This window comes from Silurus meridionalis, chromosome 4 (assembly GCF_014805685.1).
Source record: "Silurus meridionalis isolate SWU-2019-XX chromosome 4, ASM1480568v1, whole genome shotgun sequence".
NCBI classification, from domain to species: Eukaryota; Metazoa; Chordata; class Actinopteri; order Siluriformes; family Siluridae; genus Silurus; species Silurus meridionalis.
The window spans coordinates 27123973-27147830 of NC_060887.1; the positions used below are offsets into that span (position 1 = coordinate 27123973).

At 38.3% G+C, this 23858-nt stretch overlaps 1 protein-coding gene across 1 annotated transcript in view; it reads left to right on the forward strand.

Annotated features, from left to right (window-relative positions):
• si:dkey-22o22.2 (neural-cadherin) overlaps nucleotides 1-23858 on the forward strand; it is a 111467-nt gene that overhangs the window by 50091 nt on the left and 37518 nt on the right. Inside the window, exons 2-9 of the mRNA XM_046847455.1 lie at nucleotides 6241-6429; nucleotides 8645-8870; nucleotides 9632-9836; nucleotides 12990-13101; nucleotides 17918-18167; nucleotides 20000-20142; nucleotides 21311-21483; nucleotides 22974-23142. Of these exons, the coding sequence (XP_046703411.1) occupies nucleotides 6241-6429; nucleotides 8645-8870; nucleotides 9632-9836; nucleotides 12990-13101; nucleotides 17918-18167; nucleotides 20000-20142; nucleotides 21311-21483; nucleotides 22974-23142 (1467 nt within the window). The remainder of the gene's footprint in view (nucleotides 1-6240; nucleotides 6430-8644; nucleotides 8871-9631; nucleotides 9837-12989; nucleotides 13102-17917; nucleotides 18168-19999; nucleotides 20143-21310; nucleotides 21484-22973; nucleotides 23143-23858) is intronic.

Here is a 23858-nt window from a genome sequence, read left to right on the forward strand (position 1 = left end):
TGACCTTGTCAGGGCATTTAGCTGGTGTCTTTAAAGAAAAGTGCTTTTCAAACTAAAAAGCAAAAAAAAAAAAAAAACCCCACAGAATTAGTTTGGAGGTAAATGTTAGTGTATGTGTGTGCTAAAATGTGTTCTTTTGTAGGGGAATGAATGAAGGCATAGGGCTATCTAACAGCTTTGACATTGTGGAACATTTAATTATTACTGATGTTTTTTTACTTCATGAAAACATTTTCTTCCCTCTTTCTTCCATTTTTTATTTTATAAAAAAATAAATAGAAAACAACAGCATTTTAAAACTTAAACGTTTCTGTTTGGTTACTGAGATTAATGTTAAGAGTTTTGGTTTAGGTGTAAGCATAGCCTAGCTGTATTAATAATTATGCCAGTGAAAAGTCATTACAGGAAAATTGTGTGTGTGTGTGTGTGTGTGTGTGTGTGTGTGTGTGTGTGTGTGTGTGTGTGTGTGTGTGTGTGTGTTGAGCTACTTGGTAAAAGTGGGCCAGTCTATAATATCATTAATTAGGGCTCACAGTGCCCTGGTGGAGCAGATGGGAGGCAGTGGTTCCTGCTTTGTTGATCCAGGGCATTCAGCCTCTGTTTGCCCCCCACAGTCAACATGCGCACACACACACACACACACACACACACACACACACACACACACACACACACACACAGATGAGAACTGTTGAAACAATGAAGCCTTGTCTGTCTCACACACAGCCCTCTGTCCTTGCCTACAAATTAGCATGCATACTGACATACCTTACACTAACGGTCTACAGTCAATTAACATTTCCATCTCTATGACATCAGTGACATTCACTCTTTCCTCTTTCTGTCATACAAACCCCCCCATTTTTATCTGACAGTGAGTGTGAATTTGTGTGTATTTGTGTGTATGTTTGTGTGTGCGTGTGTGTGTGTGTGTGTGTGTGTGTGTGTGTGTGTGTGTGTGTGTGTGTGCATTTATGAAACCTCCCCTTCAGAAAGAACTCAATGTGTAGCTCATCGCAAGAGAGAGAACTAGACAAAGGCCCTGATTTGAAAACTTAATTACAGCCATGGCAATGCATGTCATAAGAGCGACAATGAGATATACGTGGTTGAGTAGTTAATTGGGCGTGAAAGGGCTCTCTTATTAGTCCCCAACACCCCAAACAGCTTCTGCAAGGCTAGCGAGGATGGGGTGATTATGGCAGCTTGCCCAAGCACTCTTCAGAAGCCACAAAGATTTAACGCTGCCAGGGCCTGCCTAAGCACAGGGGACGCCTGCTTCGTGCCAATCGCCATGACAACACAGCCCACGCTGTCACTCATGCAGGCACCTGTGAGCCACTCCTGTTTCAGATTGTAGTATGTATGTGGGCAAGAAAGAGATGGAGAGCTCAGGTGGACTTGTGAGAGATGTGCTGAGGATGAGGAGTTACTAGAGACCGGAGACTTTGGTTATCATTGTATTATCATCCAGAAGTCAGGTCTCTTCCTGTCAATGCAGTAATTTAGTTTAAGATCTTAATGAAGTATTATTATCTCATAATGAGATAACATGCCTACATGTCAAATTTTCCAATTAGTCCAGTTCAAAATTGGATACGTTTGTCATATACAAGTTTTACATTTAAGTCACTTTAGGGTTTTTTTAGCCTAATTTCTATTGGATGTGTAGCATGTATGGCATAACCACAGATATGAATTGGTCATAAATAGAAAGACCCATTTGGCCAAAATTTGCTTTTAATGAATGTTATGGTAGTCACTTGCTCTGGTGTCAGTAATGTTTAACCCTATAATGCCAAATGTATCATATTTGAGTTTCTGAGACCTCTGCACCACCTGCATTAACAATACTTGAAAAAGAAAAAAAAAAAAACATTAAAGTATTTCTTAACTGATTTACATTTTTAACTGATGTACAAAAATCAATAAATAGTAAATATTTCATTTCCACTTGTATGGACTAGTGCAAATTAAATATTTATTTGATTTTTGTACGTCCAATTTAATGTTGTAGCTTGCTAATGTTTGTCTTTTCTGTAAAACATATGCATGATTATCATAATCTATATGTTATATTTACCAATTCACATAAGAAATTCAGAATACACAAACTTTTTTTTTTTGCATGTATTTTTAAATGTAAAAAAATATATAATGTTGAAATTGTCATCGGAAGATAAGAATGTTGATGAGTAGGAGTGGACATTCCAAATACAATAAGCAGTATACATTGTTGTGATCAGTAAATTGTCATTAATGCCCAATGCATTAAATAAAATACAAATTAAAAAAAATCACATTTGTAAATAATAATCTTTTTTGTTTTTTCTTTTTTTTCTTTCAAGGCCCCATAAACACTTCAATTTACATTTTTCTGTTAATTATTTCATATGTCAGGCTTCACAGGGTTAATTTATGCGACTGTATCATGTAAAAGCAATTACAAAAATCTAATAATTAAAGTAAGAGACATAAAGGAGTGTCTAAAACCACAGCTGTTTCAAACACTGGAGCACTTACAGCTCACTCATCCATATCAGCAAAACATAATAAAATAAAAGTTCATCCTTTGGGAAAATAGTTAGCCCTCTTTCTACAAAAAAAAGGGAATTATACAGATATGGTGCCTAATTAACAAACTGATCATAACAGGTTTTCCCTAAACATTCGTTCCCCACACCTGTCTTCTATTGTAAGTACATTTAAAGTAAACAGTTGTTATAAAATGGATTAAAATCCAAATATGTGATTCAAGTCTTTCAAAAGACTTTATTCATATAATCTGTGTGAATGAATAAATGAACGATAGTACTCTGAGGAGAGCACAAACTCATGTCTACTTGTCCTTGTTTAAAAGCTGACTATCATACAATGCTCTGTTTCAATGCCTTCTAAATCAGTCTCGTTGATATTGGCTCCTTCTACACTGCCGATGATGTACGTGAAAACAGGATGTGAAATAGAAACTCCTGCCAAACACGATTTCCATCACTTTTCTCGACACTGCTTTTCCGCCTTTTTAACATAAATATCCGTGACATCTTATGTATTGATATTCAAATTAGAACAGTTTTGGATGGATTCAGAATGCATTCATCAGCTAGTTATACATAGATCGCATTATATACAGCACATTGCTTCATTACTGCTAAGGCTTAGTCAGGAATTATTGAGGCATAAACAAACACATGTAGGCCTTCCCTGCTGCTTTTGTTCTTTTTATCTCTGCTCACAAGCAATGGTGGTGAAAAGATTTAAAGAAAGAAATTGAAAGAGAAATCAGGTGAGAGAGTGAGACAGAAGATAAAAAAGTCCACACGGAGTTTACCAGAAGCGGGAGAAACACGGTCGCACAGAAGACACAAGTCACATCCTAGCATTTCCCACAAGGCCTTGTTATTTTCATCATCACTGAAAGTTCAGCAACTTTCCCTCCCATATTGTGTGTGTTTTTTTTAGCATGTCCTGCCTTAAGAGTGTGTTATCCTCTCTCTCTGATTCTCTGGCTCTCAGAGGGCTGTTTATGTTCTATCAGAATCCTCTGGTACTGTGACAGCTGCTTAAGGGAGTGTGGAGATGGCCAGGCTTTGAGCTGAGTCGAGGCTCCCAGTCGGAGGTCTGTTGAACGAGCATGTAGCCCATTAGCTCTCTGAGTGTGAGCATCTCCCACTGAGTTAGCGAGGTGTGAGGTCCGAGTGTCCGTGTGATGCAGGAATCCCTGCAGATCCCTGCAGTGTAACACCCACACTTTTGGAATGAAGAGAATCAAGGTGTCTTCTTGCCCCCTTACACCACAGGACACTTCTCTGGCTTTGCAATGGCTGCCATTAGTGTTTAAACTCTATGACACACTGATTAATACAGCCAAAGAGAATGATAATAAACAGCTGTGATTAAATCTAAGTGCATGCTACACAACGTCCAAAATTTTAAATGGCTAACTTTGTGGCTTGTGGTCAGCCACAGTTTTCTGTTTCTGCAAAAGAGAAACGGAGCTATAGTGCAAGAAAATAGCAATTTTTTAAGAGGAATTACAGAACAACTGGAAGAGAAGGTCATGTATTAGGCTCTAGACTTAACTTTTCATGGACTGATATCCTTTTAAAAGAAATACTGTACATAGAAAACTTGAGAGCAACTTGAGAAATAGATACACAACATGAAATATAATTGTAATATTTACATTTTATTTATCCGACAAACTACTTCTTCTTCTTTTTCTTCTTCTTCTTCCGGCTGCTCCCATTAGGGGTCGCCACAGCGGATCATCCATCTCCATATCCCCCTGTTCTCTACATCTGCCTCTTTTAAACCAAACACAATCTATACAATCAGTATACTGAATAAGAGTTTTAAAATATTGTAAAAACTAATGAAAGCAGCAAAAAGATTAAATTAATTCCTTACAAACTGTACACCTAGAAGATCATTTCTGTACTTAATGATTCAAGGTTGTTTTATCGACTTGTGCTTTATTTAGGTATGATCTACATTCTTTAAGAAAAATCATTGCTTTTTCATAAAGCAAATTCACAGTGGCGCTAAACATTCCTTCGAAAATTGAGAAAGCATATATAAAATGAAATGAAAAGCAGAGAAAAGATTAAAGGAGTCGGTACAAAGAGAAAACACAATGCTTGGCATTAGCAGGATTCAAACATATCATAGTGCAATCATTTTACCACTACACTGTCTGGAAAAATATAAAAAATTGCCATTTTTTCTGAATATTTTCAGTGGTTAGTTTATTGACTAAAGTTATTTTGCAAGGGTTGACCAAAGAACTCCTTATAGCTATATTAGAAATCCCTTCTCCAAGTGTATAAAAAGGTCTGCTGGGTATTTAATCAATTTAGGTCCTTAAAAGCACTACATTTCATTCAGTGCCTTCCAAGTGTAATGATCATTTTATTATTTCTTTCTTGTACAATTTGTAATGTGAAATGTAGAATGTGAATTGTGTTAATGTGCTATTGTTGTTGTTTTTTTGGGGGGGAAATTCTTTGGAAATGTGATTAGCATACTGAACTGTGAATTTAGCCATGCACATCATAAATAATTGATGTGAATTAGCATCAGTCTCTAGTGAATGACGGGTAAATAGGTTTTTGGTCGTAAGCTGTAATTCGACTGCTGCATTTTGTTTAATTAACATGTTTGCATACACAATGTCCATCTCTGTGGCACACCTTTAGTCCATTTTTGTTATTGAAAGCATATTAAGGAAGAGGCAATCATTTGTCCCTTAATTGTCAGTCTTCACCTCTTAAAAAAACTAGATTGTGCTTCAGCTTTATCAATTGTACATGGTAACCTCAAACCAGGATAAAATCTGAGACAACAAATTTACTAGGTCTTGTCAGTACTTTTTTCCTCTCCTCCTACATCTCACCCTCAACCTCCTGCTCTCCATCTCTGTTTTTTTCACTCTCTGACTTGTTTTGTCTTCTTCGATCAGTCTCTGTTGACATCTTTCAAAGCCTTTTGCAGTGATAAGGCAGGAAGTAAAGGAAGCACTGCGATCATCTACATCGCTTTGGTGCTTACATTTAAAGTTTCTTTCTTATATCTGCTTTTGTCTTGCTGTTGCAAGAGATGTCGAAAAAACAATACTGTGCAAGTCTGGAGACAAACAGTACTGACAAAAGAGAGAGAGAGAGAGAAAACACAATGAAGAAACTCTGCTGTGTTTGTATTCAAATCTCCATTTCCTGCTCTGTGACTGATATCATGATTGTGTCTGAGTGATTGCTTCATGCATCTGTCTGACAGCAGATAAAGTGCTGAGAAGGTGGAGACGGATAATGTTCGATGCTGAATATTGATTTATTCTGTAAATGTGTAATTTCTCTTAGTATCAAAGGGTGCTTAGACTAAATTACTACAGCTCCAAGGAGGGTGCCAGGTGTAGATCTACAGATCTCATACCTATTTCATCTTTTTTTTCTTTATTTCGAAAGGTGCCGTTCCTCCCTGGGTGATTATTCTTAAGAGCACAGTGATTTCCTGTTACTGCCCCCACAATGCCAGAGATTTATTTCATGAGATTTGGGGAGATTAAAAAGGATTGCAGTCAGCACAATAGCTGTCCTACAAATTCAAGGAAAAGTACATTATATGAGAGCAGACAGGCTTTCTGCTTAATTTAGCTTCATGTAATAATAACAATTTTATATTTATGATAGGTACTATTATTGTTTAAGCTATCTGTTCATTCTCTCTTCCTTCCACCTGCAGGTGATGAGTGGTACCTGTGCAGACTATCTGTAACCCTTCCTGGAATGTCAGATCTGCAGTGGGCTATGTTTCCTGAGCCGTATCTAGCCACAGCAGAGCCCGGCGCAGCTCCAGGCTCAGTGGTTTACAAACTGGTAACCCAACAGAGGGACGGCTCTTTGGAAGGGACCCAGTACTTCTTGGTGGATGGTAAGTGTTTTTTAACACTTAGCTCAGAGTCCAAAACCTTTTTTCCATGATTGGGATGCAGCCAATCTAGTCTACTAGCTAATTAAATCTCAATCTTGTTTAATTACTAAGGAAGTGAAAGGATGGGAGTGTGAGTGGAGAGAGCACAAATTACACCATTGTAATATGAAACATTTTTAATATGAATATTGCTTTACTCCATATCATTGTGATTGTTTTACAACTCTAGCTTGTGTAGAGAAAGTGAGAAAGTTGAGATGCTTCCTTCACTGATTTAGTTATTTTTGTTTTGAATTCAAATCAGAGCAGGTGCACGGCACCATGACTGCATCATGTGGTGAGATGCACAAAATAGTCGTGTCATTAAAACACTGAATGAGGAATTATACTGTCGATTTTCTGCTAATGAATAACAAATGGATTCAAAGCTAATGATTATTGCTGTTTCTGAAATCTCATCTGCTGGGTTTCACTGAGCTGACAGTAAAGCCACAAAGCCACACAGCAGCTAGGCTCTAATTGCTTAAAAAATAATAAAAATGGCATTTTAGGGTGGCTTTGAGCTATTCTACATGCTGCTCTTCCTCTACAGACCAGTAATCTGTAACAATAACAAAGTCTATGATGTTTCGTTAGTTGTAATTTTTCATTAGGTATTTAAAATTATTCTAAATGTTATACTTTTCTACCATAAAATCATATTGCGACAATCAATTTGGAAAAAAATCACATTTTAGTAATTACATTTTAAAAAGATTGAAATGACAGGTGCTGAGCAACATACTTAGCGCTCTCAAATGCTCAGATGTATATTAAGATTTAAATAAACAGATATATTAAAATTATTTATTTGTTTATTTATGTACCAAATACATAGAATTTCAAAGAGCTTCCAATATGCAAACACACCAGCTGTCTACCAGGGATAAGGGTATAGAAGGATACATTAAATATTTATATAAACACACACACACACACACACACACACACACACATATATATATATATATATATATATATATATATATATATATATATATATATATATATATATATATATATATATATATATAATGTACATATTCATAGAATCTCAACATCAAGGCACTTCTGTGGGAATGTCAACAATTTATTATTCAACATTTAAAAACTAAATCTTCAAAACAAGTTTTGATTGACTATATCATTCCAAATTCTGCATCTGGAGTGTCAGATGAGTTGTGAAAGTGCAAGCACGGTTTCTGACAGTTTCTCTCTCCTTCACTTTCTCCACTTCACTTCACTTTGAAATGATGCGCTCTCTTCTGGGACACTGTTAGCTGTAGCATCTGAGGTGTGTATGTGTAAGACAGGAGTATTTCAGATCAAAAACTTTAGCTCTGGATTTAGAACAACAAATATCATCTCCAATACAACCTGATTTGCTTTTTCAACTATAGCGGTTATGTATATATTCATATGGGTGTACAGTAAAGATAAATAAGAATAATTGTAGAATATATACTGTGTATAATTTAGAAGCTCTGTGCATTGATCTATCTTTCTGTTGTATATTTTTCTCGACAAGAAAAACTCTTAGCTTTTACATGCATACAGTACATACAGTAAAGGTTAGAATTTGGGCCTAGAATAAAAAATAAATAAATGTATTCCCTGGTGTTTGGGGAAAAAACAGCTAACAGAGAGGCAGCATATCTGCAGCTGTGACTTTTGCTCCACTGAAACAGCTGTGCTTCTTCCTTTTCCCCTTCATCCTCCCTCATTGCACTGTGCTTCTTCGGGCTATGATACATAAAACAGACTCTTGTCTTTCTGTTATCCTGAGGGGGATTTGGAGGCCACACACAGCTGACAGAAGGGTTCTTGGACCCAATTGCCCTTGAAGTGATTCAATTTCTTTTCAAACGTCGACATTAATATTTTCAAAACGATTATTGTGCTTACGTCATTAAATGATCAGTATCAGTGAGTAGGTGCCTACTGTTGCCACAGATTCTTGTTCCTGGCTGACAGAAGTATAACCCGTTGTGGGCTTCCCATCTGCCTTAAGTCTCAGTATGGTGTGTAGTCTAAAATGTTTTTCTTCTCACCATGATTATAAAGAGTGGTTGTTTGTTACCACTGCCTTCCTGACAGACTCAACAGTTTGTATATTTTCTCTTTAACAAGTTGTATATGCCGCAGATCTTTGCTCATTGGATGTTTTTTTCTGCAGGTGGGGAGGATTGTTTTGAGGTGGACAGAAGCTTGGGAGAGGTAAGGACCACAGGAAGACCTCTGATCTCTGGTAAAGAGTACACTCTGACTGTGCAAGCTGTGGACACTCAGGGCAGGAAGGGTCCTCATGCCACAGTGGCCATACTGGTAGGCCTGCGACCTCCTCAGTTCTCCAACACCTCTTACTCCATCTACATCGCAGAGAACACTGGAGTGGGCCATACGTGAGTATTTTCTTTCCTGCATTTGTGCGTGTGCTTGCACAAATATAATTATGCTCATATGTACTTGGGGTTGTTTGGTGTTTTTGTGCTCATTAGAGGGTAAGTAAAGCATTATGTGTCATTGCTGCCCTGTGGAGTGGTAAAGTCTGAGCTTGAGGAGAGCGAGGAAGACAAAATAGAGGGATGAAGTGATGTAGGCTTGGAATCATAAGCAGAAAGTGGGAGTAGAGGGTTAGAGCAGGACGCAGATGCACCGATTTTTCCCCAGGCTCTGAATTTGAAAGAGTGTGAGTTTGAACATGTAAATTCAAATATTTATTAAAAGAAAGTTTTAGATAAACATGAAGAGCAGTGTGTGTGCCCCTCTGGGCACTGGCACACAACAGAGCATATTAATCTATGAGGAGGAGGAGGAAAGGACAGCTAAACACAACAAATAGTACATGCACACACACACACACAGACACACACACAGACACACACACACACACACACACACACACACACACACACATACATGCTTAGAGTGGATAAAAAAATATCTAAATTATAAATAAAAAAAAATAAATTGAATGGCTCCTAATAAAGAAATTACACATTTTCTGCTCTGCACTTGTTTGTCTTTTCCTCTTAGCAGTATTTCCATATTCTACTTAATTCATACTGCATGAGCCAAATGCTGAATTGCCCTTTGATATCCTATTCTCTCCCAAGTGTTTTTATTTGTGTGTGTGTGTGTATGTGTGTGTGTGTGTGTGCAGCGTGGCTGTGGTTCAGGCTGTCTCTTTCCAGAGAAAGTCTCTGTCTTACATGCTGCTGGTAAACTCAGGAAACCTGTTCAGTATAAACCAAGAGAGCGGGGCTTTGAGTCTGACCCACACAGTGGACTACGAGAGTGGACCTCATCTCCACCACCTGCAAATCCGTGCTTCTGAACCTGACACAGGACTCAGCAATGTGGCAGAGGTGATCTAACACACACATACACACATACACACATTAGGGTTCTTGCGAGAACCCTAATGGCTGAATTAAACTATATAGATACTTTAACAAATGCCTTGCCTTGCACATGATCACACACATGCAAGGCATATGGTTGTTGTTTAAAGAGTGTTTATCTGCATGTGTGGATGTCTGTGTACGAGCCCTTGGGCTACTTCCTTTAGATTATGGTTTCACTGTCATATCAAATACCTACACATACAAACACACACACACACACACACGTACCAACATGTAGTGTGTAGAATAAATTTTATAAATAGCGGCTGTGTCTCTCACTCAGCAGGTCTGAAGCAATTACTAACTCATACCCCACATCTGTGGCTGCTGGAAGGGATGTGTGTGTGTGTGTGTGTGTGTGTGTGTGTGTGTGTGTGTGTGTGTGGGGTGATATGACAGTAAAATCAGTTCTACAGCCAGGGACAGGAAGAACCAGATCCAGCCAACTCTGACTGACCACACTGTGGTCAGTGGTCAGGATATGTCTTAATTATAAAAGTTGCCCTCAGGCATACCATAAACACAAAAGTTTAGCACTGACTATACACCTAATAAAAAATATCCTTTTGGATCTTTATGTTATTGGGAAGTACAATATATGGAGAAAAGTTTGTGGACACATAACCATAAGATTTGTAGTTGTTTTCTGAACAGCCTATTTGCTCTTATAATAAAGATGTTATAAGACGTTCCACTACATTACGGAGTGTGGTTGTGGAGCTTTATGCTCATTCAGCCACTAAAGTGTTAGTAAAGCCAGGTACTGATGTAGAGTGATGTAGAGGCCTGGGGTGCAGTCAGCATTCTTCTCAAAGTTGTTGAGGTTGGAGCTCTATAGGCCACTCTGTAGAAGATCTTCCACTCCAACCCATGTAAAGCTTATCTTCATGGAGCTGGCTTTATGCACAGGGGCACTGTTATGCTGGAACAGGTTTTGGTCTCCTAGTTCAAGTGAATAGAAATTTGAATGCTACTACATTCAAAGACAATTGTGTGCCCCAAGAACTACATATGGCTGAAAAAGACAGGTGTCTCAATGTATAGTCTGTATAGTTCATGTTTATATGTACATTTAGAGATTTGGCAGATGCTCTTATCCAGAGCAACTAACATGTATCTTGTTCATACAACTGAGCAGCTATGGGGTTAAGGGCCCTGCTTAGGGGCCCAGAAGTGGCAGCCTGGTGTGGCTGAACTTATGACCTTTGGATTCAATAAGTTAATAAGTCCAATGCCTTAACAAATGTGCTACCACCTGCCCATGTGTATGTGTTGCTAAAGTTGGAACCAGCCAAACTTTTTTAGAATTTTCAGTTGTGTAAATACCAATACATGATAAGTCATGGGGGCTACTTAATGCAGGGCAGAAATGTGAGTTCTAAAATTTCTTATACAACACAGTGTTTGAATTGTGATACTGTTTGTTCCGAGGTCACTGATTAATCTTCTTTATCAGCATTGCTCTGATATTATTCCTGGCTGCAGGGTTTAAATGAAAGCTCTTTACTGTTTGTAACGAAAGTAATAAGATGATCTAAATCTGTAGATGCTTCGTGATAGTAGATGTCACTATGAAATGACAAAGCATACAGCACGCAGATTGTAAAACACTTTAGGAGGTCCTGTTATAGAAAACGAATCAGCTGCTAACAGTTACTCAGGGCTGCATTGCACCGTCCACCATTAATAATAAAATACATTTACATTTTGCTTGAATTAATAGCTGATTGATCTAAAAGCACCATTGGGAAGAACAAACAGCAACATGGATGAGCCTGGAGATATACAGCACATTATTAAAATATATACTGTATTTTTAAGCATAACCAAAATAAATTCTGAATATGTTTGGATGCATCTGGGAAAGATTTATGTTTGTAGATTAGCTTGTACTGTATAGTACACAATATAACCTAAATTAATTGGTAGTATTATAATGATTGATGTAAAAGATAAAACTCGAACAGGGCTGTATGACGTCATGCCCGACACCCACACCATCTGTTTACAAGTTTCTTCTCTTTCTCTCTGTGTCTGATTGCTGTCCAGTAGACAGAGAGTGTCGGGGCCCTCTTAGTGAGACATAAATATTTAACAGAGATCTCACTCCTACTGAGGCTCTTAATCTGGTTTAAACACTCACAGCTCTTATTAGCAGTAATAGCTCTTCTCCAAGCGGACAGGAGTGGACTAGAGTCATTAATGTCTCTCCCCGACACAGACACGAAACAACATTGTAGGAAGCGTGCGTAATTGCACTGGTGGTCTGTGTGGGGTTTTTTTTGTGCTCATGCTTTTATATCTTGGTATGGACCAAATATTATTTTACCTAGGTGGTAGACATTATGTTTTCAGTGTCTTAGTAATGACTGTTTGAATGTCTGTATGAATGATATGGAATTGTCATTGTAGCCAGCACGTGAAATTATTATGTTTTGGAATTGATTCAAACAGGGTCAAGGGCACAGCAAGGTCAGATGTCTGGCATTTCAGGGATCCGAAATTGTATAACCAAATCCTAGATTTGTTGCCATTTATTGAGTTTTTAACTGCATCAGTGAAAGGTCCCCAAAAGGATGCAAATGTGTGTGTGTGTGTGTGTGTGTGTGTGTGTGTGTGTGCATGTGTGTGTGACAAAACTTTTCCTCCCTTTTGGCAGTGCTGTTTCATATAGATAAGCTGTGCTTTGGGACAGTGTCCTCAGCATGACTAACACAGTCCTCCATCACTCACTCACTCTCTCTTTCTCTCTCTCTCTCTCTGTCTCTCTCTCTCTCTCTCTCTCTCTCTCTCTTTCTCTCTCTCTCGCTTGCTCTCTCTCTCTCTCTCTCTCTCTCTCTCTCTCTCTCTCGCTCGCTCGCTCTCTCTCTCTCTCTCGCTCTCTCGTGCTTCTCTTACTACCTTTACATTTGTTTATTATTTTTCATATTATTTTTTCCTTCTATCCCTTCTCTTCATGTCTTTTTACTTCAAGTTTCTCTTTCTCTTTTTAGAATCACAGTTGAAACTTGACTCAGTTACAGAGCATCAAGAATATCTTAAATTTCCAGTTAAATTGTTTTTAATTATTTTTCTTGCACTCATCTACAGCTTTCTCTGGTTCTGTCCCTGCAGATGGTGGTGCATATAACAGATGAGAACGACTGCACACCAGAGTTCATGCATTCTATCTACAGCCGAGACAATATTCCTGAGACAACGCCACCTGGAACATCTTTACTGCAGGGTAAGTGAAGGACACATAGAAATTTAGATGTTCTCCACAGCTAATCTCATCAATAAAATAACTTTTACCAAAACATTGTGCATAGTGCAATAAAGAAGCACAGTGTTTGTTCTGTTAGTTGGCGTTATGTTAAAATGTCATAATCGCTATTTCCATTTATGTCATTTCCATTATTTCATGAAATGCTCTCTATTGAATCGATACAAAAAAAGATTCAGGACCTCTGTAGTTTTAGTTTACTCTCAGTGGACACACGCAGCTTGTCTCTATACAGTATATATTTCTCTCATGGTGTTCCTGGTATTGCAGCAGGTGCATTGCTTGTGGGTGGGAGCGCACGCATGCTTAACACAGGCCTATAATTAGGAAAATACTCGATACAACTCATGGTTCTACATGTAGTGTGTTAATTATAACACAACAGAAGTTTCCGGAAGAGGAGTTTCAACTGACTGAATCATCACATATTCACAAAACAACAAAACACTTGAAAGAAATAATTAAATAGTTAATTCATGTTTCAATGGATTACTTTAGATGAAATTGTTTCATTACAATTGTAATCGTACAATCGTACATATAGACATTGTAGGGGTGTCTGTATGTTGTTTTTTTTTGCATAAATATGACTAATACATTTTTTTAATGCTTAAGATTTGTTAGCTAATTTAATTTTGTTATAGGTTTTATTATGACAGGTCAGACTCTGTGAACATTTTTTTTATAAAATTTTACTTTTATTATAATTCATTCTGATATCTGATTTGGATTAGACTTAATAAGACTAATGCTGTTTTATTAGTTTCTTTAAACAGCTTAAATTGTTTTTCTCACATTTAACATTGTCATGGCACCAATCAAATTCAGATTGATAAGTAGAATTAATTTTATTTTTCATAAAAAAAATGAGTATACAACTGAAAAAGGAGGCAGTATCTGTACTGAATTTCATTCACCTGTCCACCCCATACAATCAGTAAGAATGCAACTACTAACATGGCCAAGACCAAAGAGCTGTCCAGAGACACTAGAAACAAAATGGTACACCTCCACAAGGCTGGAAAGGGCTACGGGGAAATTGCCAAGCAGCTTGGTGAAAAAAGGTCCACTGTTGGAGCAATCATTAGAAAAAGGAAGAAGCTAAACATGACTGTCAATCTCCCTCGGACTGGGGCTCCATGCAAGATCTCACCTCGTGGGGTCTCAATGATCCTAAGGAAGGTGAGAAATCAGCCCAGAACTACACGGGAGGAGCTGGTCAATAACCTGAAAAGAGCTGGGACCACCGTTTCCAAGGTTACTGTTGGTAATACACTAAGACGTCATGGTTTGAAATCATGCATGTCACGGAAGGTTCCCCTGATTAAACCAGCACATGTCCAGGCACATCTTAAGTTTGCCAATGACCATTTGGATGATCCAGAGGAGTCATGGGAGAAAGTCATGTGGTCAGATGAGACCAAAACAGAACTTTTGGGTCATAATTCCACTAAACGTGTTTGGAGGAAGAAGAATGATGAGCACCATCCCAAGAACACCATCCCTACTGTGAAGCATGGGGGTGGTAGCATCATGCTTTGGGGGTGTTTTTCTGCACATGGGACAGGGCGACTGCACTGTATTAAGGAGAGGATGATCGGGGCCATGTATTGCGAGATTTTGGGGAACAACCTCCTTCCCTCAGTTAGAGCATTGAAGATGGGTCGAGGCTGGGTCTTCCAACATGACAATGACCAAGCACACAGCCAGGATAACCAAGGAGTGGCTCTGTAAGAAGCATATCAAGGTTCTGGCGTGGCCTAGCCAGTCTCCAGACCTAAACCCAATAGAGAATCTTTGGAGGGAGCTCAAACTCCATGTTTCTCAGCGACAGGCCAGAAACCTGACTGATCTAGAGAAGATCTGTGTGGAGGTGGGCCAAAATCCCTCCTGCAGTGTGTGCAAACCTGGTGAAAACTACAGGAAACGCTTTGACCTCTGTAATTGCAAACAAAGGCTACTGTACCAAATATTAACATTGACTTTCTCAGGTGTTCAAATACTTATTTGCAGCTGTATCATACAAATAAATAGTTAAAAGATCATACATTGTGATTTCTTTATCTTTTTTTTAGATTATTTCTCTCACAGTGGACATGCACCTACGATGACAATTTCAGACGCCTCCATGATTTCTAAGTGGGAGAACTTGCAAAATAGCACGGTGTTCAAATACTTATTTTCCTCACTGTATATACAGTACAGACCAAAAGTTTGGACACACCTTCTCATTCAAAGAGTTTTCTTTATTTTCATGACTATGAAAATTGTAGATTCACACTGAAGGCATCAAAACTATGAATGAACACATGTGGAATTATATATGGAATTATATACATAACAAAAAAGTGTGAAACAACTGAAAAATGTCATATTCTAGGTTCTTCAAAGTAGCCACCTTTTGCTTTGATTACTGCTTTGCACACTCTTGGCATTCTCTTGATGAGCTTCAAGAGGTAGTCACCTGAAATGGTCTTCCAACAGTCTTGAAGGAGTTCCCCGAGAGATGCTTGGCACTTGTTGGCCCTTTTGCCTTCACTCTGCAGTCCAGCTCACCCCTAAACCATCTCGATTGGGTTCAGGTCCGGTGACTGTGGAGGCCAGGTCATCTGGCGCAGCACCCCATCACTCTCCTTCTTGGTCAAATAGCCCTTGATGCCTTCAGTGTGACTCTACAATTTTCATAGTCATGAAAATAAAGAAAACTCTTTGAATGAGAAGGTGTGTCCAAACTTTTGGTCTGTACTGTATATATATGTGCTTTAAACACATTTAAACAACACATAGGCTTTAAATGTGACTAATTGTCGACATAATCATAAACACAAGCAAATGGGCATAAAATGCACAAGTGAGTTCAGGGTCTTTCATGTCTGCGCACATCAGTAGTGTCTGTATTATCATTCTTGTCTCTGATAGTTCTGAGTATTAAGTAGTTGGTAAAAAGCTTCGAGACCAACCATCAGGCTGATATCCAAACCCTAGAAAGTCCACTATTTCGTGTCTGCTGCCTTGTAGAATAAAGTCCTGATGATTAATGAGCTCTAATTTTGCCTTGTTATGCACCAGCCAGAACTTCGGAAACAAAGTGAGGCGTGGGAGTTAAAAACAATACATATTTTGTGAAGCAGATGCACACATTTGGATTGCCAGCCGCATTTATAAAATTCAATTATTTTCACATATTGCCATGCAGAGCAGAAACATTGGCTCTTTTTTTAGCTATTGCTCTTGCCCTGCTCTGTATACAAACAGAACGAACCCTTTCTCTGATTCAGCTGACATCTAGTCTTTTTGTTGCAGCTTTGGAAACAACTTTATATGCTGTTTTTTTTAACTCTCTCTCAGTATTGAGGAAGCAGCAGATTCACATAAACAGCAGATGGATCTAGTATTTGCTTATCAAAAAGTGTTCTGTTGTGTGAAAATAAAGCTTAAGCACAAAGCACTTACTGACTGCACAGACAAGCTGAGCAGAAGGCAAAAGAGATTATTATTGTTGTTTACCTTAAATTGGGATTATACTGTAAATTAGGTGTGGACTTTTAATAGGAGCTAACAGGAACAGAAGTGCAAGACGCTCCAATTATCGCATGAAAACTTTCTTGGCAAGGATTTAGTATAACATCAGACTGGCGCAGGCAAATAACTGATGTGTTTAAATTATCCAGAGCTGTGAACCCAGGTCTTCACACACATGGATTAAAAATGGAAATAGCAGCCTGCTGAGATTTGCTATCAGGCTTTGTGTTTTAATGAAGTGTCTATTTGAATCCTGTTCCTGACAAAACTCTTTCTGTCCACAACCAGTCTGCATGCGGAGAAATAGTGAGAAAGCAATACTGTTTGTGTGTGTGTGTGTGTGTGTGTGTGTGTGTGTGTGTGTGTGTGTGTGTGTGTGTGCGTGTAGCCACAGCTGTAGGCACACAGTTCACTATTTGCCTTTGAGATTAGAGGGTCTTCATCTGCTGCTACCAAATGAGTGTGAGGGTGGATGCAGTGACAGCTTGCCTGAGGTAGAATCATGCAGGACTTTGCTTCTGGCTCATTGCCTAATGACTGCAAAGCCGTCTTCGAATTTTACTTTTGATCTGCGCCAGTCAACAGCTTCTTTCTCGCCCGCCACTGACAGATGGGCTCTTACATTTATCAAATAAAGAATTGGCCCCCGTGACATAGTTTTAATTAATATCGACTCTTTTAACATGAGAGTACTTAATTATAAAAAGAGTGTATGAATCCAACAAACCACAGCCATGAAATGAGGAGCTTTTAGTTTATACAAGACCAGAGATACTAACATACATTTGGGCAGGGACTTGCAGAATTTGCAGGTTGAATTATGTATAATATTTAGATATTTACATAGAAAAACAATAACTTATTTTGCTTTTTACCTGATGCTAAATCTCAACAGGTGTCATGTCCACTGTCTATTTTGATAGCAATCTATAACCTTTGTAGTATTTCTAGATTTAGATCATTTGAACAACAAACAAACAGATTAGATTTCAATGTAAATTAAAGATGGTGGATTTCTATGCAAATAACATTAAAAAATTATGCTACATAAACCATTGATAATTAAATGAATTAAGAAAATAAACTTGAATCTATAAGGTAAAAAATGCTATTGCCACTTTTTGTTTGAGGGACACAATTCCTATGGATTCTCTGTAATTATACACTTATTCTGTACAGAAACCTGACAAATTATGTCCGCACAATAGGAATACACCAACACTTATTCTCTTTTTTTTCTCTCTCTTGTTTTTAGTGCTGGCCAGAGACTGTGATACTGGTCTGAATGCCGAGATATCCTACTTCATCCAGAGTCAGGACTTTGCCGTTTCATCTCAAGGCGTGGTCAGCCCCAGCAGGAAGTTGGATTACGAAAGACCCAATCACATGTATGAGTGTGTGGTGGTGGCTGTAGACAAGGGCACACCTTCCCGCACAGGCACTGCCTCTATCCGCATCCGCATAGCCAACGTCAATGATGAGGCTCCTGTCTTCACTCAGACTGTGTATGTTCACTGTGTCAAATTCATTAATTAAGAGCTCAGACAGAGTTAAACATTTTTAACTATACATCTAATTAGGAGTTATGCAACCTTATGGAGACAAATGTGGATAGTGCATTTGTACATTCAGAAATGACGTGTACAACTACGGAATGAAACAGGAACGAATGTAACAAAGCTGTTTATTATTCAAAAACAGCATTTGTTATGTTACTCAGAAAATGAAAAGCTGTCCAAATTTTGTACCTCTGTGTTCCACAGAGCACTGGAACACTGGAGTCTCCTTTCAAGAATGCTAAATAAATCCTTGCAGTTTAAACTATTGTCTGAGCCATGCTGCTCTAGAAACACCTTCTGTCTAATCATATTTGTAAATTCTACAGCACAGTGTTGCTATAGCACAGTGCATGTCTTTTAGTCTTTAAGATACTTCCAGATATGGCTATTTTTCTACCCAGCTCATGAAGTAAAGAGTTCATGTTTTTGTTAATTCTTCTTTCTGTTTAAAAAAATAGAGTAAAATAAAGAGTAGAATAAAATTTTATTTCAAATTTTGTCAAAGGTTCAGGTTCAGGTTCACTAAATTTGATGTACAGATGACATACTTTGTTTGGAATGTCAAGAGTCTTTGTATAAAAACAATCATTTGTATGTTTCATAGTCTCTGACTTTCCCTTCTGTCTCTTTTGATTTTCTTTGACTTTGTTGAAGTCAGTAGTTCAGCTCGTTTCAGTGTTTCTTACACTGATGCTATGGGGCAGGACCCAGTAGACAGCAGCAGGCAGGCTGGCATCAAGCTTGATGGGGCATGCATTTCCTAAAAGTAGCTACAACATGAAGCAGTCATTCTTTGAGACAGCTTTAGTGGAATGACAGCAGCTGAGAGGAGCTGCTGATTCACCAGATCTGCATTTCAGACTGTCAGTGTAGAGGCAGAACAAATAACAGAAGAGCTGATGGGTATTGTGAGTGAAAGTGAACAGTGTTTCTGTGATCATAATGCAAACCCCAAAATAAAATATAGCATTGCAGCATGTAGGTGAGGCAGATTTATTTTATTTATTTTTTGTTTTGTCCCCTTGGATTAAGAGATGATGGGGCTTGTGTACACTGGATGAAACTTTATGCCTATGTCACTTGGACCTAGAATTGGGTACGATACATCTGGGGTGATAGATCTGTGCTGAACTGTAATATGGTCTTCAATGGAACACTGGAAATTGTCTTCAGCTGTTTTATAGATAAATGAGCTTATTATTATTATAAAATTAGGCTGTATGCCAATGGCTGAGGGTTGTGATATTTTAATGATATATAATTGTGTTCACATTGATTTAATGATTCACTCAAAAACAGAAATAACAAACTAGCTGACATAAAAGCTTTTCTGTCACTTATTGATTTGACATTGTTATTTTGGTTGTCGAATGTGAAGATTTGGATACAAGACATATTTTAAGTTTTAAGTATTTGCATTGCTAAATTGATGTAAGCTGTGAAGCCTTTATTACTGTTTGTGCTCTGCAGGTCTTTTCTTTGTATTATTTCTTTTTTGAAAAATGTAATGCAATTTTAACTAGCAAGCATAACAGATACAAACCTTGTTTTTGTGTTTTCAGTTTTGGCTATGTTAAGGTTATGCTTAAGTATAGTTACAATATAAATCCACTATAAAGAAGATAGAGGGACTTGTGCTTGTCTGCAGCTGAGAGGAGAGACTGTGTGGTTGTTTTGTGAGTGTTCAGGGACAAGCTTCAGAGGAAACAGATGGTGGGACTGTGATGTTCAAAGCCTGATCTCTCAATGTTTCTCTTTCTCTCTGTTGCTTTCGGCAGCTATAAGACCTTCCTGTCAGAGGATGCTGGTCCTGAGACCCTGGTAGCCATTGTGCATGCCAAGGACCCAGATGGGGACGGGGTGACATATGCCATCACTGGAGGAAATGAAGACAGTAACTTTGAGCTGGACAACCAGAAAGGTGGGTAGAGGAATTCAGGACCTCTTCACACACATCCAATACACACTCACACACTCTTTTAGGAATGGGGTTTGGCGAGAGGTTGTGTGTTCACATGGCTAAGACAACAGATAATATATATCCTACAGAAGCATTAGAGGAAAACCCCAGTGTAATGATAGTGTTTATTGTAATTTGTCATATTATATAGTATTCTGGAGCATAGAATTCGATCTCTTTGAAAACCTTGTTAGAGTTTTTCTAAGGTGTTTGTGTCCACCCACATTCTCAAACCATAAAACCCAGACTACATTACACACATGCATCTAACTCTCATTGTGAATTCAAATTGCGACCAACCAAGTGATATGGGCTCTTGGAGAAGAATTGCTAGTCAGTTGTACAGGAAGTGTTATTTATCAAAATGCTGTTTAAGTTACATGTGTCAAAGATAATGATCAGTGATGAAGAATGTTTAGAATGTACCATTACCCAGTCTGTTAACAAGAGGCAAATATTAATGGTGTTGTTTTTTTACCTTCTTCTAAATAAAAAAAACGATTTATCAAAACTTTGGCTATCCCAAAAGGGGAAAATATAAATATTCATACATTTTAGCAGATATTTAGCGTCCTTCTGCTAGTTATTAATGCAGCTAGCAAACCGATTCAAACAACCTGCTCATAACCTTCCTCTAAAATAAAATTCCAGTCAGGGGGGATTCCCATTATTCATACTGTAATATTTTGTGCTAGAGTCTCCTGTGTCAATGCTGTAAGAGATGAATGGACATGTTAACAAGAGATGTATTGATGATTACATTTATCCTGTACCTGTAATAAATGAGACCTCTTCCCTTCCTTATTTAGTTTTTTTTTTATTCATATCTTGCTGGCTTTTATAGGGAAAATAAATGTTCTTTGTACTGCTTTCTGTCACGACCCCACACATTCAATTTGCTAGCAAAAGCTCCTCGTTGTGCAGATAACAACTGTGTTTGTGTGGGTTATTGGTGTTCACCTTTATACTTTTCACTATAATAACTTATCGGCAGCCAGCTAGTGTCTGCATTAGACTGTAATGAATGCTCGTGAGAGCCATTTTCCTCACAGGGAGCACCTTATCAGTATTGCAGTGCTTTTTATTTTTTAACCATGTAATAACATGTTCTGTGCATTGCATGTTTCAGGCATCATCAGGCTGCGGCGCAGTCCTCCTCCTAAACTGCGAGGGCTTCAGTATGTACTTAATGTCACGGCAACTGACGACAATGCGGCTGGTGGCCCGCTGCCCCTCAGTAGCTCAGCACAAGTCATAATTGGCATTAATGACATTAACAACAACAAACCCGTCTTTGCGGAGGTAAAATACATATACATAGATATTTCTCTCACTTATTATTCATAAATTAATATGAAATAATTCAAAAGGAATTTTTTTTGTTTTTTTAGCTGAGAACAAAATTTACAGGCTTCTGTAAAGAACAGAAAATATTTTTGTGCATGAATATTACATGAGGTCATGCCATTATTGCAGAATGGTTCAGAATAACAATTATAATATAAACAAAAAGAAACCTCAGTTGTATATTTGGAAACATTACATTTTGATGTTGTTGTAAAGCCTTTTTCCGTTGACCTATATTCATTCCCTCAGAGCAGAGTATAGGAAAGGATCACAGTGATGGATGGGAAGGTACAAAAAAGAAAAGAGAGAAGAAAGCCGGAGCAGTAGAATGATTGAATGAGCTCCTACAATCTAGTGTGTCCACAAGTAAGAGTGGAAAAGAGGAGTCAGAATGATGAAGAAGTTGAGAAAAGAAGATAAATAGGAAGAGTACAAGTCAATGAAATTTGGCTTTTGGGGATTTGGGCACTGGAGAGATGAGGAGAGAGAAAAGACAGCTGGCAGCAGGAGATCTTAGGTTTGTGGTGCTCGGCTGAATGGGCAGACTTTCTGTAGTGTGTCAGGAGAGTAGGATCAGCAGAGAGCTGACCAAGCTTCTGCTCTCTTGCTGCTCTTCATGAATATTTCAGGGAAGAAATTAGCCCCCGGCACTGTTGATGCATATGAAAGAGGGGCACTAAGTGTGCCCAAGAGGCAACAATTGGACCTTCTCCAGTCACGCTGCCTGCCTGCCTGCCTCTGTTCGCCTGACCAGGATTTGCTCACTGCTGCTCATGCAGGTGGAGCAATCGAACCAGGTCACAGTGTGGAAAATTTGCCTGCGTTGTGAAAAAGTGGCCCCACTGTTTCTATTTCTATTGTACACACCAAAGCCCCGCTGTTTTGCAGTCAAGAGCTATCTCTGCTCCTAATTGCACAATAGATTACAGCTACAGACTATCAGTTTAAAATGTTTTCCCTAGCTAAACCCCATAATCCCCACTAAGCTCTTTGTGCCTTCTCTAAAGTGTATGTATGTGTGTATGTGTGTGTGTGTGTGTGTGTGTGTGTGTGTGTGTGTGTGTGTGTGTGTATATATATATATATATATATATATATATATATATATATATATATATATATATATATGTGTGTGTGCTTGTCTCTCTACGTGCTTGTTAAAAGACAATGTAAACTGCTGAACGAGGCTGGGGCTAGTTCAGTGTTTTAGCCCTGATATTGATCCAGTTAGTCGATTAATTGCTCCGCACTGACACAGCCTCCCAAATGAGTGTTGTATAGTAGACTGGGTCATGAAAGCACAATGTGAAGAGGATGAGGTGGAGTGGGAGAAGTAGAGAAAGGCAAATATAAAAGTAAAAAGAGGGGAAGAATTGAGAACATATATGTCTTCATTAAATAGCTCTTTTGTTTGGCCGGTGTAAACACTTACACTCTTGTCTCAGTGCCAGAATTACAGCTTAAACGCTCTGGTACTGGAGAACCAGCCACCAGGAACAGTGGTCCTGCGTGTTCATGCTCACGATGCTGACACTGGGGTCAACGGAGAGGTCAAGTACGGAATCATGCAGCGAGATGGAGCCTCACCAGGGTTCACTATTGACCCAGACACAGGTATATCTTAAAAGTGTAAAGCTTTGTCAAACTATAGAAATCAAACTACTATTCATTAAATGTAGAAGATATTAAGAGACCTAAATGTGGGGCTTTCCCAAATAATCCTCATTAAGAGTTTCACTGGAACTAAGAGACCCAACTCTCTTCCAGCATGACATTACCTTAGTGAAAAAGCTAAATTTATGCAGAAATGCTTTGCCATAGTTGGTTTGGAAGTGGCAACGCAGCATTTGGACTTCTTAATGGAAGGTTGTTGGATCAAATCTGCATGCAAACTGCCCATGAGCAAGACCCTTAACATTCAACTACTTAGTTGTGTAAATGAGATAATAATGCCTGCCAAGATAATTGTGTCTGCCAAATGTTATAAATGTTAATATAATTGGAAGATGTACCCTAGCCGTCAACCCATTTGATCTCTTTTGGTATTATCTGGGACATTAATTATTGTCTAAAAAGTTAAATAAACTTGTTTAACTTTTATGTTGGTTTATTTTGACTTTGGCTAACGATGTGGCACATTGGCCGCAACGGTAATAAAATGGTTAATACTAACCAACAATTAGAATTGATAGCCATGTCACAAATATTAAAATCTAAATATTTTATGATGGAAATACTAACCCAAAAGCCATTTCTAAACATTTTAATATATCTCACTAAATAATTTGTGTAGCTGACACAAAACTGAGTCATAAATAAAATTAGCAACT